This window comes from Panthera pardus, unplaced genomic scaffold (genome assembly GCF_024362965.1).
Source record: "Panthera pardus isolate Hobbes unplaced genomic scaffold, ASM2436296v1 HiC_scaffold_13, whole genome shotgun sequence".
In the NCBI taxonomy this organism is placed as follows: domain Eukaryota; kingdom Metazoa; phylum Chordata; class Mammalia; order Carnivora; family Felidae; genus Panthera; species Panthera pardus.
In genome coordinates this window covers 186,607,874-186,621,296 of record NW_026526688.1, presented here as the reverse complement: position 1 = coordinate 186,621,296, position 13,423 = coordinate 186,607,874, and the positions used below count along the sequence as shown (strand labels likewise).

Genomic DNA, 13,423 nt, shown 5'->3' with positions numbered 1-13,423 from the left:
AATATATGCAAAGGACCATGACTATGTTACTATCATAGTTTGTATTTTTGAAGTTTGGATCTAATTTTTGATTTAGGCACTTTGCCCCCAATGAAATATTATATGTTATAATGTAGCAGCTAATAAGATCTGATACAGTGACTTTAAATTGAATTTCATTAAAAAAATAAGAGCATAAAATGTCTTCCTAATAGTCTTAATTAGGGAAAATGGAAGATCATAGTATTTCTGTATTAATGCACTAACTTAGATAATTGGGATAATATGAAATGCATAGTGACAAAAATAGGAAGTTCGGAGGCCAAGGGAAAAATAACCCACTACTTTCCAGTTTCTAGTATTTTTGTTTTTGGACCAGGGAAGCTTCCCAAATGTGGAGCATAGTGTCTTAAAGTGATTATTCTTTTTCATGTGTACAAGTCAGTATTGTCCTACTGCAGCTCTTGTTTTGTAGTGACTACTTCCCGGGGAAAGGCATTGTTCTGAATCTCACTGCTTCTTAACAACTGCCACTTGTCCTCCTGATTAGGGCATTGTATGAAAACAGAGCATTCATTGCAGGGTTCTCACTAATCTCTCTCCTTTCATCCAGAGTCTCCCAGTTTCTCAGAGAGCTCTGCTTTTGCATTTTTAATTGAATGGTCCTAAAAGTTGATATTCATGTATTCTGCTTGCCTGAAATCTCTGTCCATGCCTCACTCTGAAGGTCTTATCTGTCTCTTTTATATTTCAGTCTGGTTGGGGAGTGAAATTAGGCCCAGTTCTCTAATTGGAAGCCACATGGGGCATCTGCAAGATGATAACTGTACCCGGAACTCAATAGCTACCCAGCACTCTGAAACAGAAGGTCGCCATTTTGTAAAACCATAGAAAATGCTACTGGGCATTTTACAGAATTGTCAATCAGGATAGAATGGACACTAATTGCTTCTCCCACAGCTGTTAACATTCCTCTTCAGTGGCCAAGCAACCCTTAAGACAGGAACAAATTCTCTCAGACATCTGAAATTTTCTACAGACCTAAGTATAGGTTTCCAAGGTGACATCTGTGATGAGTTGTCCACTGATTAGCATGAATGAAGAACTAACATTTCTGAAGAAATAAAATATTTTAGACAGAAAAATCTGATTCTATTGAAAGCATATAGTGATCATACAAATAAAATGTTATGTTTACAACTTTGGGGAGTGCTTGTGTTAGCACGATATTGTATGTTATTCTATCACATTGTTCTTCAAAGTAGATGTGGACACATCAGGGGACGGGAAAAACAATCCAGTAGGGTCCATACCCATAAAAAGTTATTAAAAATTCCCTATATTTTTACCTAAAAATTTTAAAGAATGTAAGCTTTCCTAGTAATTAAAGTCAATTTTATAGGAATGCATGTTTATAATTCATAAGTAAATATACATACATTGGGATAGCACACTGAAAAAATTTTTTCTGATGGGAATATATGTTACTTATCTATTGCTAGGTAATAATTATCCCAAAACATGACATCTTAAAACACCAAACATTTATTATCTTACAGTGTTTATGGATCAGGAATATGGGTATAATTTAGTTGGCTGCTTCTAGCCCAAGGTCTCTCATGAACTTGAAATAAAGCTGTTGGCCAGTGCTGTAATCATGTTTGAAGGATCAACTGGGGGAGGATGCATTTCAAGCTCAATTACTTGGTTGTAGGTAGAATCCAGTTCCTTGAAGACTAGACTATTGGACTGGAAGCCATAGTTCCTCATTGGTTGTTGGCTGGAGGACTTCCTGCTTTCCTTGCCCTTTTACAGAGTAGGAAATATGGTGGTATTTCACAATATGGCAGCTGGCTTCCCTCAGAGTAGACGAGTGCGAGAGGGCAAGAGAGCACTCAGGTCAGAAGCCAGTCTTTTTATAACTTAATCTTCGAAAAGACATTCCATCACTTTTGCCACATTCTATTCAACACAACAAAATAGAAGCAAGTCTGTTGAATAGAGTGGAATGGAATGGAATAGAATAGAATAAATGTGAATTGCTAAATCCAGCCCATACTCAAGGGGAAGAGATTGTACAAAGACTTGAACACAAGGATGCAGGGATCCTTTGGGACCACTTTTGAGGTTGCTCGCTACAGAGTGCATGTTCAAAGTCTGGAAACTACTACTTTAGGGCACAAGTCTGCAAACTCTTTGGTAAAGGTCCAGATTGTAAATATTTTAAGCTGGGTGGGCCACATGTGATCATTATTGTGTATTCTTTATTTTTTATTTTACAGTCTTTAAAAAATGTACAGCCCATTCTTATCTTGAGAACTTGAGGGCCATGCAAAAGTAAACAATAGGCCAGATTTTTCCTGCAGACCATTGTTTGCTGACACCTGTTCTCAGTGGACTGTGAGGTGATTTCAGCTCAAGTTGCAGAAGATCTCTAATGGGGGGTTAAGGCTGTCCAACTATAGAAACAGTCTGTTCAAAAAATAGGATGAATCACTTCTTCACAGAATTATTTTAGCAGAGGGACAAAGTTCTCTCTTGCTAGATGAAAGGTGGTTGGGATTAAGGGCTGAAACCAGGAAAATGGGCCACTTGATCCTTTTCCAAGGTTAGAACGTTGTCTTCATGAGATGTGGCTCTGCAAAAGTGCCCCCTGGATGAACACAGTTGGAGATGTTATGTGCTATATCTGATTTTGAGATAAAGACAAAATTCTGGCATGTCAAAGTCTTTGAGAAGAAACTTGCTTGATTCAGTTTTTTCCAAACTTAGTTGACCTGAGCTGAGCAGCATTGGTGGCATAGCAGTGGGGCACTGCTGCCTTCCAGACTTACTTGATGAAGGAATCTCCCACCCCCTTTTGTTTTAGTAGCATCCATTACTTTTATTCCATAAACAAACTTAGGAAACATTAGATCCAATGACATATAAGATCTCTTCCAACTTCTTTAGTTCATGGTTGTAGACATGTAAAGTATTATTTGATTTTGTATTTGCCTCCCTAAAATGTTCTGTTTGTTTTAATATTCACCAGTGACAAAAATTAGGTCCGGCCCTCTTGCTAGACATGTGAAAATGTTATGGCTCCTGTCCTCAAAAAGTGCGTTAATGTCCTTTAGGCTCTGAACTTTAGCACAATATTTTCTACACAGAAGGTACTTAGGAAAGGTTAGTTGAATGAATGAAGTTTGAAAAAACCAGGCCCTATGGGCCACTTGGGATTATGGACACATAGGAGACCTCAGTAAATAGACACAAAACAAATCAATGAATTCTAGATGAAAGTAACGACGCATTCAGTTATCCCAGTGTTGTCATAAATCTGGATATATGTTACTGAGTCATCAAACTAAGTTTATCACCATTATAAATTAATAAGCTTAAACTAAAATTGTACTCCTGAAATTCAGACTCATATTAGAGTCTGCCACTTTAAAAATAACCCTTGCAGATTCAAGTTGACATCTTTCGACTAGATGGTTTGATATGACCGTGGCTTTCATCTCTGTATAATGGAGTATTATCTGGTTACAACACATAATTCAATTAACATTATCCTTTAAATTTCCCCATCCTTTGTTGAAATGCTTAAATTTATTCCTCTTTTATCCTTGCCTCTCCTTTTTCAATCTTAGAAACCACTGTCATTAATCTATATCTTTTGAGGTTATGATTTCACTTTAGCTAGGAACCATTTCATTCTTATCGTCCTCGGTGCATCATCTGGGCTGTTCTCCTCTATATTGTGTGTTGCCATCAATATTCCATCCTTATATATTTTTAATCTCAGCCGAGAATGTTGTATCATCTTCAATTCTGGTCAGATAAAATAAATGTTCCATTGGATATGTAAATGATCCCGTAAGCCAGATGAATTAGGAGGTTTTGCTTTCAGTGTTGAAAAAAAGATCTTTATCCTTAAATCAGACATTATGGAAACAAACGAAATGTTACATGCTGGCATATTTTTAAATGCTAATTTTTTTTTACCTCCCCATGAAGAAAAAAAAAATGGCATTTGCAACTCAGGATTTGCTCTGGAAAATGAAGTCTTTTCATTTATTTACAAAAAAGGAGGATCAGGAACACTTAGGGAAGCTTTTATTCTTTGTCTATCTCTCCAGCTGTCAGGTTATAATAGCATTGGCCTCTGCTTGCCAGGATGGAAGCAAATGGATGCTCCCAAAAGCAGCCTGGGAAATCAAATTTCAGAATGTTTTAACAGGAGGACATCTAAAATGATAACTGGTCCCACCCTAGTTTTATAGTTGGGGAAACTGGGGCTGAAGGAGATTATATGCATTATTCAAGGCCACCCAGCTCTCAAGACTGTACTGGACTCCTAACTCAGTGCTCCTTCTACTTCATCATATCCTGATACCTTAACTTCTTCAAGTTTTGTTGAATATTTAAGTGAGGATTTCATGAGCAAATCAGAGTACTTAATAATAGATAGCCACTGGGACCCCCACCCAGGTGAGAATATTAAAGCCAGGTCTTAATATAAAGAAATAAATGGAATTCTGACTTACAACTAGGTAATCTATGATAAGGCAGAAACACGAGCATTGGAATTATTGGTGGCTGGGACCCTCGTAATGTTGAAATAGCTAGTTGCATCAAGACATAAGGAAGTCCACAGCAAAGGAAAGCATAAATGAAAGAATGTTTGAGAATTTGGGGTGCTTTGATGCTCTTCTCCAGAAGCCAACTCTGTACTCGTTTTAATTGCATATTAGAAGGATATTTAAGATGTTTGGGGATGTAGAAAGAAAGAGAACAAGTGATTTTTATGACTATATACCAGCACAGTACCTTTGTTATCATTAAATTTATTTATTAAAGATCCAAGAGCAAATTCAGATAATTAATGGAATAAAAAAAAACTATGAAGATCGGCAATAAAAATATCAATGGAAATAATTCGGATATTAAGTTACAAGTTAGAACCAAAAATTCAGATTATAACAAATGTAGTAACTTCCGTTATAATTGGGTTCCCATCAAAACCACATCATCTATGTGTGATTTTAGACCACGGACTAGCAGCTAGTAGTTTTATATTCCAAACCTTGTTTCTTCCCCAAAACCTCCATACTTCCAGTTTTGGGTGCCTTTGCCCATATTGTGATATGGCCTCTGGCCCTGTACCTTCATGTCAGGGAATCAGATTGTTTTGGGTGGGAGGAATTCCTTAAAGCCATCTCTCTATCCTGATGGCTATCAATAACTGAGCTATACACAGAAGGGACTGTGGATGGAACCATATCAATCTATTCCTCCAAACCCAGACTAAATGTGTCCCCATACAACTTTCCCAATTAGAAAGAAAAGTAGAGCTTCAGGGAAGATGAACTCCATGCTTTTGCTACCCAGCTAGTCAGTATGGGGCTGAAACTAGAACCCACATGTCTGGCTTTTAGTGTGGTGACCTTTTCTCTTACTTCCTTTTTGGGTGCCCAGGCTTTTTCCAGGCTTTCCTCTACACTTGCCTCTGGGAGCTAGGACAAGGAAGACCTTAGGATCCTCCCCGTTTTCCAAGTGAAAGATTCACAACGTTTTTCATCATACTCCTAAAAACCAATTATTTACCACACTCACTAGATGGAAGATTTTCAGTGGATTCCCCACACTATGTTAGTAAAGTTGCAGGAGGTTTCTCTTTATGGAAATTTAAGTTTGTAACAGTCTGGACCCTGTCCAACTCGCCAGTCTTCTCTGTTGCCCTTTTCTGTGTGCACTACTGGTTCTCCTTGTTAGGAATTTTTGCAGTCCTCTGTTGTTGTTTTCCTGACTTGCTTTTATAACTGTGTTTTCCTGTGTGCAGTGTCCTTCTGCTTTCTTTTCCTGCTTGGCTAATTATTTCTAGGTTCAGCTTGGGATATCAATGAAAAAGTTGTGTATCCCTCACTAATTTTTCATTTTCTAACAGTCCCTGAAACACATGGTATGCAGCACCATGTACCTACAAAATTGCCTTCAAATATGGCAAATGGTTGCATTAAAATATCACCTCTTAGTCCTAGTGGAGACTGTACAAATATTCCAAAGAGATGGTCTGTAGTTAGTAGGCAATAGAGTGCAAGCCAGCTCTTGTTTTTAAATGTTATGCCCAGAAGAGATCTTTGAAATTTTATAAACAGATGGATTCTTTTTGCTTGATTCACTAATGTTTTACAATTAACTAATTAACAGGTTTATTGCCAAAATTAGCAATAAAAAGTGTTCAGGAGCTTCGACCAAAGCAGTCTTTTGCAATTACATGGATACCAAAACAATCTGCATGATAGTTTGAGGCTAAACGTTGCTCAAATCAGAATTTCACCTGCTGTTTTCAAATAAAAGTTGACAAATACAAAAATGAACCCTGCAGATTTCCACACTACTTTCATAGACATGAGTCTCTGCCTTAATTAATAATAATTACAGGTAACACAAACTATAGTCAGGAGGCCTATATGTACCCAGATTGCTTTCAAGTGTGCAAAACTGCTTAGCAAACAGAGTTCTGAAGGCTAGCAGGAGCCTGTTTCTGTCAAGTTCGTTTCTGTTCTCCAGTCAGCAGGACCTTAGATGACCTATTCAACCTTATCTCTGACGGTTCCTGCCATGAGCCAGGTCTGTCTGCTGTCCTGAGAGTCATTATTGCACGATTCCTCGGATTCTACCTCTCACCCCTCTTCACTACCCTAAGCTTCTGCCCTAGTTGGATCCTAGTAGTAGTTCCTGGAATATGCCGCACTCTGTAGTTTGCTTTGGTGTGAGCTATTTTTCCACCTGGAGTATCTTCTGGGCTCCTTCATGATTTAGTTTGGGCACCACTTTTTTGGGGATATATTCCCTGGTCAATACTCTATTCCTGTCTCCAGAAGATGGAATTAGATTTAGGAGAGAAGAAGGGGAGGGTAGGTTTTCTCATTTTGGTGTCCCTTCATAGAACCACAAACAACTTGCAGTGAAGAAATACGTTTTGATTAGAAGAGAAATTCTAGGTTCAGTAAATATCTATTGACAGAAGGAACGAAAGGGGTGGCAGAAGGATGGGAGGCAGGAAGGAAGCAAGAAAAGAGAAAGCCATGGTTCTGCATATTCCTAGGCCCTCTGCCTAGGAACTCCCCTCTGTCTAGAATCCGTTAGTCCAGGGTTCTCCACTCATCTCTCAGAAACGCCATGAAGTTTCGGCTTGCGCCAAACTACTTACTCCTACTTTTGTAAAGCCTTGTTTTAGCTTTATTCTTTTCTGGCATGAAAAGTCTGCCTCATCAATTAGGTTATAAGCTTCTTGAGCTAGAAGGTGGCAGAAATGGAACCTCAGTATTGAAAGAGACTCAGGGAAATAGGACCCATTCTAACCCCTTTCCAAGGTGGGAATCTCATTGGATACAATTCTGGCACTCCTGAAAGGTTCTCTTGAAGCTTCTCTGATGTGTAGCCCTTGATAAATGTTCACTGTGCATGATTAATCAGTTAAACATTCCTTGTGCTTAAGAAGATTAAATGCGGTTCTTATGATTTTATTCATTTATTACATTAATTACTTTCATATGTATACTTGCCATGTTCCCCAAAATGCATGCCACTGGATAAGAATCAGTTATGATCTCTTAACATAATGGTTGTGTCCTGAGCAGTTTATTAGAGTACATTATTTGCCTTTATTTCCTGATTTCCTAGTCTCACTTTTTCCTAGAAGCCTTCCCTGACTTCTCCACCGTGAAGTAGGTAGCCCTCCTGCGTACTTCCAAAGCACCACTGTGTATATGTTTATCACAACACTTAACCTTCATATAGCAGTTATCCATCCCCTGATTTTACCTGCCTTTCCCACTAGGTTTCCACCACCTGGACACCTTCCATCACACACAAGTGGTCACTGACTCAGGGCCTACAGCATGGCACACTTCACCCAAGCCATTCTGTTATGCTGCAGGAGCTCTCCTCCTTAGAGAAATAAAACCTGCATGCCTGCTTCCTGCATGCAAACCTCTGAAGGCCTTGTATCTTCTGTAGGAGTAAGTACAAACTACTTTGGAATAGATGCCGTTCATACATGGTCCAATCAACCTCCCAATCTCATCTCCACTCTCAGCCTCTGTTACAGGCACTTGGAATCCTTCAGGGCTTACATGTCCGTCTAGCCCTGTGTTATCTTACATTTTGGAGGGAAAAATAAACATCTTTCTTTCCACTGATCTCTGTTAGTGGAATATCTCTCTTCTTGGAAATGTCCTGTCCTTCCTTAAAGATTCAGCTCAAATATTTCCTGCTCCTTGGTATTCTGAAAGCACTTTTACTCAACCTGCTACCCAACCATAAGTTAGCTAACATTTGAGTAAGCACCTACTAAGATACAGGGAAGTGGAAACAAGGGACTCACTTTACCTGTTTGCTTCACTCGACCAAAGAGGCAGGGATCCTGATTGTTTTATTCTCACATTTCTCTCTGACAAATCACAGGGTCTGGCCAATTATGATAGTTTGGATGAATACACTCCTGAGCATTTCTTGGTTGTTGATTCATTATCAACCTGATGTCAATATTGCATTTTAACAACTAGTCATTTTCCGTATCATTTATGAAAATGTAAATGATGACAGGTAGAACTTCCATGAATGAGTTATTTTTCAGAGTGCTGCATTAGAAAACCCTCTGTGCTAATTCTAGAAGCTGAGGATATCTTCTTGCTACCATGTTTCTAATCTGTTCATTTAGAATTCCATTCTTTCACATTTGTACTTTCCTGTAGTTAGTTTTTACATTAACATTGTGTTTGACATTGCATTAGATATAATGCTTTAATTTTTTAGCATAATGTATGGAGAATTAGGTATACAACTTCTCTACTGATAACGGTAATACTAATAATGGCAGTTTTAATGGTCAAACTCCCTGCATATTTTATTAAAATGTATACCATTATTTTATCCTAGTTTCTTCAAGGAACTGAGCAGACACTATTCAAGCAACTTTAGAAGAAATACAAGCCTTATTAACTATCTTTTTTGTTGCTGTTGCTAACCAATAACCTGTTGCTATACTTTCCGTGGAGGAACAAAAGCTGTATAGAAAGAGATATAGCCCATAAAGTGTGAAATTCAGTATGCATACCATAGGATGCCATTAGCACATATAGAATCTAACACATTGCAGTCAGACAAACCCAGACCCAATACTCAAGAGTAGTTTCTGAGTAACCAAACTAGGAGTACTTTTCTTCTCTCCTCTCTTCTCCAGGGAGAGCACATCCAAATAGTTTTATATACCCAGAGTGGAACCACTCTTAATTGATTTCTACTTACTCAAATTGCTGGATTAATGCTTTTCTGGATTGATTGATTGCATTAATTGACACTGTCCATTCCTTCTCTAAAATATAGGTGCTGACAACCTATAATGATTAATAGTCATGGGCACTTTGCACACTCCGAATTGGCAAGTCATTTTCATTGTTTATTTGTTTACTTATTTACTTATTGTTTTCTTTTCAGTTTTTATTGAGGTATAATTGACAAATAAAATTGTAATATATTCAAAGCATACAACATGATGATTTGATGCTCATATACATTGTGAAATGATTTCAATAATCAAGTTAATTAACACATCCCTCAACTCACATCCTTACCTTTATTTTAGTAGATTTATTTTTTGATGAAATATACATGGAAAAGAGTATTTAAAACATTTTTGATTCCTTTAAAAGATTATCATAAAATAAATACTTGGGTACTCACTGTCTAGCTTTAAGAATAGAAACCTAGGTTCCCCTAATCCTCTCCCACCCTCCCTTTTGCATTCCTTTTGGTGCTCCCCCTCCCTGCATACTCTCCCCAGGGTGACCACTATCCTGAATCTTCTCTAAATTACTGTCTAAATTTCCTTTATGGTTTGATATGTACACCTAAAAATATACTGTTTCATTTTGCTGCTTCCCGGTCTATATGTTGGTAAAATAATATGATTATATGTATCATCTTTTTCTCATTTCTTTTTTCCTTTTATATGTTTGGATGTTATGTGCTCAATGTATTTTTTTGTTACTCTAACGCCTTTAACAGACTTGCTCAACTACCATGACCACCACCACTTTATCATCTTCCCAGATATTCAAGGACCCTAAACACTTAATCACCTTCTCCCCTCAATTTAAGTCTTATTGTTATTCTGTATTTTAACTCTCTTCTAGTTTTCTCCAACAGTTAAAAAATATTGTAGTTCTTTTGAATTGTCGATGTTGACTTAGATTTGCCCACATATTTCTCAATCTTATTCATTTACTTATGTATTTTTTGCTCACCATTCTATCTCAGATGTTCTGCGATCATTTTCCTTTCGTTTAAAGTGTATCCCTATAGACTGTAATCCAGGCAGGATCTGTGCTAGGTTAGCTACCCACATATTATTTATCTGAAAATGTCTTCATCCTCTTTCTTGAACACTAGTTCAACTTTCTTTTTTTCTGATAACATTAGTGGCTCCAATATAATCTGGCTTTGATTATCGCTATTGAGATAAGTCATCAATCAGTCTAATTTCTGTTCCTTTGTGGGCACTCTATCTTTTAAGACCTCTTTTACTTTGGTGTTTTTCAGTATTATGATGATGACTGAGGTGTGGTTTCTTTTTACTTAACACTCTTGGGATTTGTTGTAATTCCTAGTTTTGAGAATTGGTGTCTTTACATAGCTCTGGAAAATTCTCAACAATTCTTGACTTGAACATTACCTTTTCTCTATTCTCTGTTAATCTCTGTGGCAGAGACAATGTTTGAACACTCCAGGCACAGAATAAGAGTAGCTGGTCTAGCCTCTCTTTCAATTAGGTTAGGAGTATGTGCCTGAATTATGGACAAAAGAATGTGGGTGGAAGGTTTGGCAGACACATTAGTGGCACACTTGGTCATCAACTTTTGTATTCAGAGGAGTGACTACCTCAGGTTAAAATATATATGGATTCAAGTGCAGATGTGAATATCCTGGACAGTTGGTCAGACATCTGAAATGAGAAAGAGTAAAAGACCAGGAACAGGGTGATCTGGGATAGCAGCATGTGGATGAACATATGGGGGTGGGTGCTAAGTGTAAATATCTTTATTAGGACATATTAATACCCATCAGAGAATATCCTTCATGAAAGAGATACTACACAACCAAGTATTCGAATGACTTTTGTTACTGACCTCCTCAGTGCTGGTATGAGGCACACATGATTGAGGTGGTCATGGTAACAGTGATGGAGGCCACGAATGGTGTCAACAACATGAAGGTAAACTTACCAAAGCTGATGTAGCTATTGCCACTGCTAAATGTCCGATTGATCAATAATAGATACCATTGAAGGGCTCCAGATGCAGCACCATTTTTTGAAGAGACCAATGAGTCACCTTAGGGGCAAAGTGACTATATTGGCCTCTTTCTTATCATTAAAGGTACAGTGACTAATTCTCACAGGAACAGATACATATTCTGTGTGTGCATTTTCCTGTCCTGCTTTCAGGATCTCAACCAGCACCACTATTGAAGGGTTTATAGATCTTTGATTCACTGGTTTATCCCACGTTGTATTGTGTCAGACCAGCGGGCGCTTATACAACAAGGAAATGTGTAAGTGGGTTTACAACGATGTAATCTATTCATTGTATCATCTAGTGGAGGATGGAGACACTAAATGTCAGTTGTGGTCCAGAGACCATCTGCAATGGTGGGAGTTGTCTGTTTTTTCCACTCACCTTTTTGTACTAAGTTTTCCCCAGGAAGAGAGGCCTACCAGAATTGTTGAAAATCGGCTACTCAACATGCTAAGAAGCATAGTCGAGGAACACAAGAGTGGATGGGGATGGACAAGATATTTTGTCTAGATCTCTCTGCATAGAAGGACTTACTCCTCTGTTTCTGGAAGTTCCATTAACAGGACCCATCAGATAACAGCGTCTTCACAGAATTACTTGGCTGCAGTTAGTCAGCTTTCACAAAGGTGCAACAGTCCAATGACTGATCAGAACAGATGCATAAACATCTAGCCATTTTAGCCCATTTTGTGACAATCGTCTTGGACAATTTTAGTGCCCAAGTTCCCTGTGGGGTAGGCTGAAGCCGTCATGGGCCTCCATATCTCAATTTCTCAGTCCTCCTATCTTTTCTTCTCTTTCACAGGTGCTGATCCCAAGGTCCTTAACAAATATCCTGTACACTAACCCCAACATCGGCATCTACTTTCTGGAGAACCCAACCTGTGACAATGTTATTAACATGGGATTTGTTCAGGGGTGCCTGGATAGCTCAGTTGGTTTAGTGCCTGTTTCTTGATTTTGACTCAGGTCTTGATCTTATGGTCATGGCATTGAGCCTTGCATTGGGCTCTGTGCTGAACATGGAGCCTGCCTTGTATTCTCTCTCTCCCTCTCTCTGCCCCTCCCCTGCTCATGCTTTCTCTCTCCTCTCTATCCCCAAAATAAATTAATCAACATTTTTTAAAAAGGGATTTGTTCAAGAGAGATAAGGTCAGTTTGCACAATAATAGGGAATAGAAACTCAGAACCCTATAGAATTGAGAAAGTCAAAAGACCTAAAACTGGCAACTAGCAAAACCTACCAATAGATAAAATGACCCAACCCCCACCTCCACCCCCTTCATTGCTCCAGATAGCCTTAAAGTACCTCCCATTAAATCAAAACAGAGAAGTATGAGGGACAAGAGAATAAAAGAAGAAATCATATTTAAAAACAATGTCTTTAAGAGTACCTCTGGTGTCATTACTGGCACATGTAACTGACTGGGAGCAAATAGTTCGGAAAGTTAATAAGTTTTTAGGAAACCTATAACGACAAAAAAACTCTGAGTCTGGATTTGAAAAAACAAAAGAAAACAAAACATATGACTTTTAAGATTTGAAACAACCATTGGGTTCCAACTTTCAATAAACAGAAAGTCAGTTTTGAAACCTGTGCAGACCACAACAGTGAATGACTCCCAAAGCTCATTTTAGATGTGGTCAAGGATACTAATTAAAAAGGAATAACTTGACAGAGAATGACACCATGGGACATGAAACCAATGGACAAAGATTGCTCCAAAGAGGAGAATCAGAGGTTAATTAAGGAAAATCTCCCTTGAGTAAGGAGCACGCGCAGTGTCTGTCCAGTGGATTTCAGTGAAAGGTATATTATATTATATGTCTCCCATTCATTTCCTTTTCAAACGGGAATCTTTACCGTAACTATTTTGTTCTTGTTTCACAGTCGATTAGGTGAGGTGTGGCATAATGGTGACTTCATAGATCTCATGAGAAGAGAAGCCATGTTTGGAAAGACTAAGTGACTCTCACTCAGAATTCTTGGATTTCGAGCTGAGGGCAATGACAGATGGGCCTTTGGGTTGGGGCTGAGTGTGTTCTGTGTGTGGGTAGAAGAATGGAGTGATTTTATGACCGGAGGGCAAACAGAA

The 13,423-nt window shown here is 38.3% G+C and overlaps 1 protein-coding gene across 1 annotated transcript in view; it reads left to right on the top strand.

Annotated features, from left to right (window-relative positions):
* The window catches only part of LOC109269604 (cytosolic beta-glucosidase), a 132,124-nt gene extending 119,676 nt beyond the window's left edge, over positions 1 to 12,448 (top strand). The window contains exon 5 of the mRNA XM_019453599.2: positions 12,133 to 12,448. Coding sequence (XP_019309144.1) covers positions 12,133 to 12,173 — 41 coding nt within the window. The 3' untranslated portion in view covers positions 12,174 to 12,448. The remainder of the gene's footprint in view (positions 1 to 12,132) is intronic.
* Positions 12,449 to 13,423: the final 975 nt, after the last annotated feature.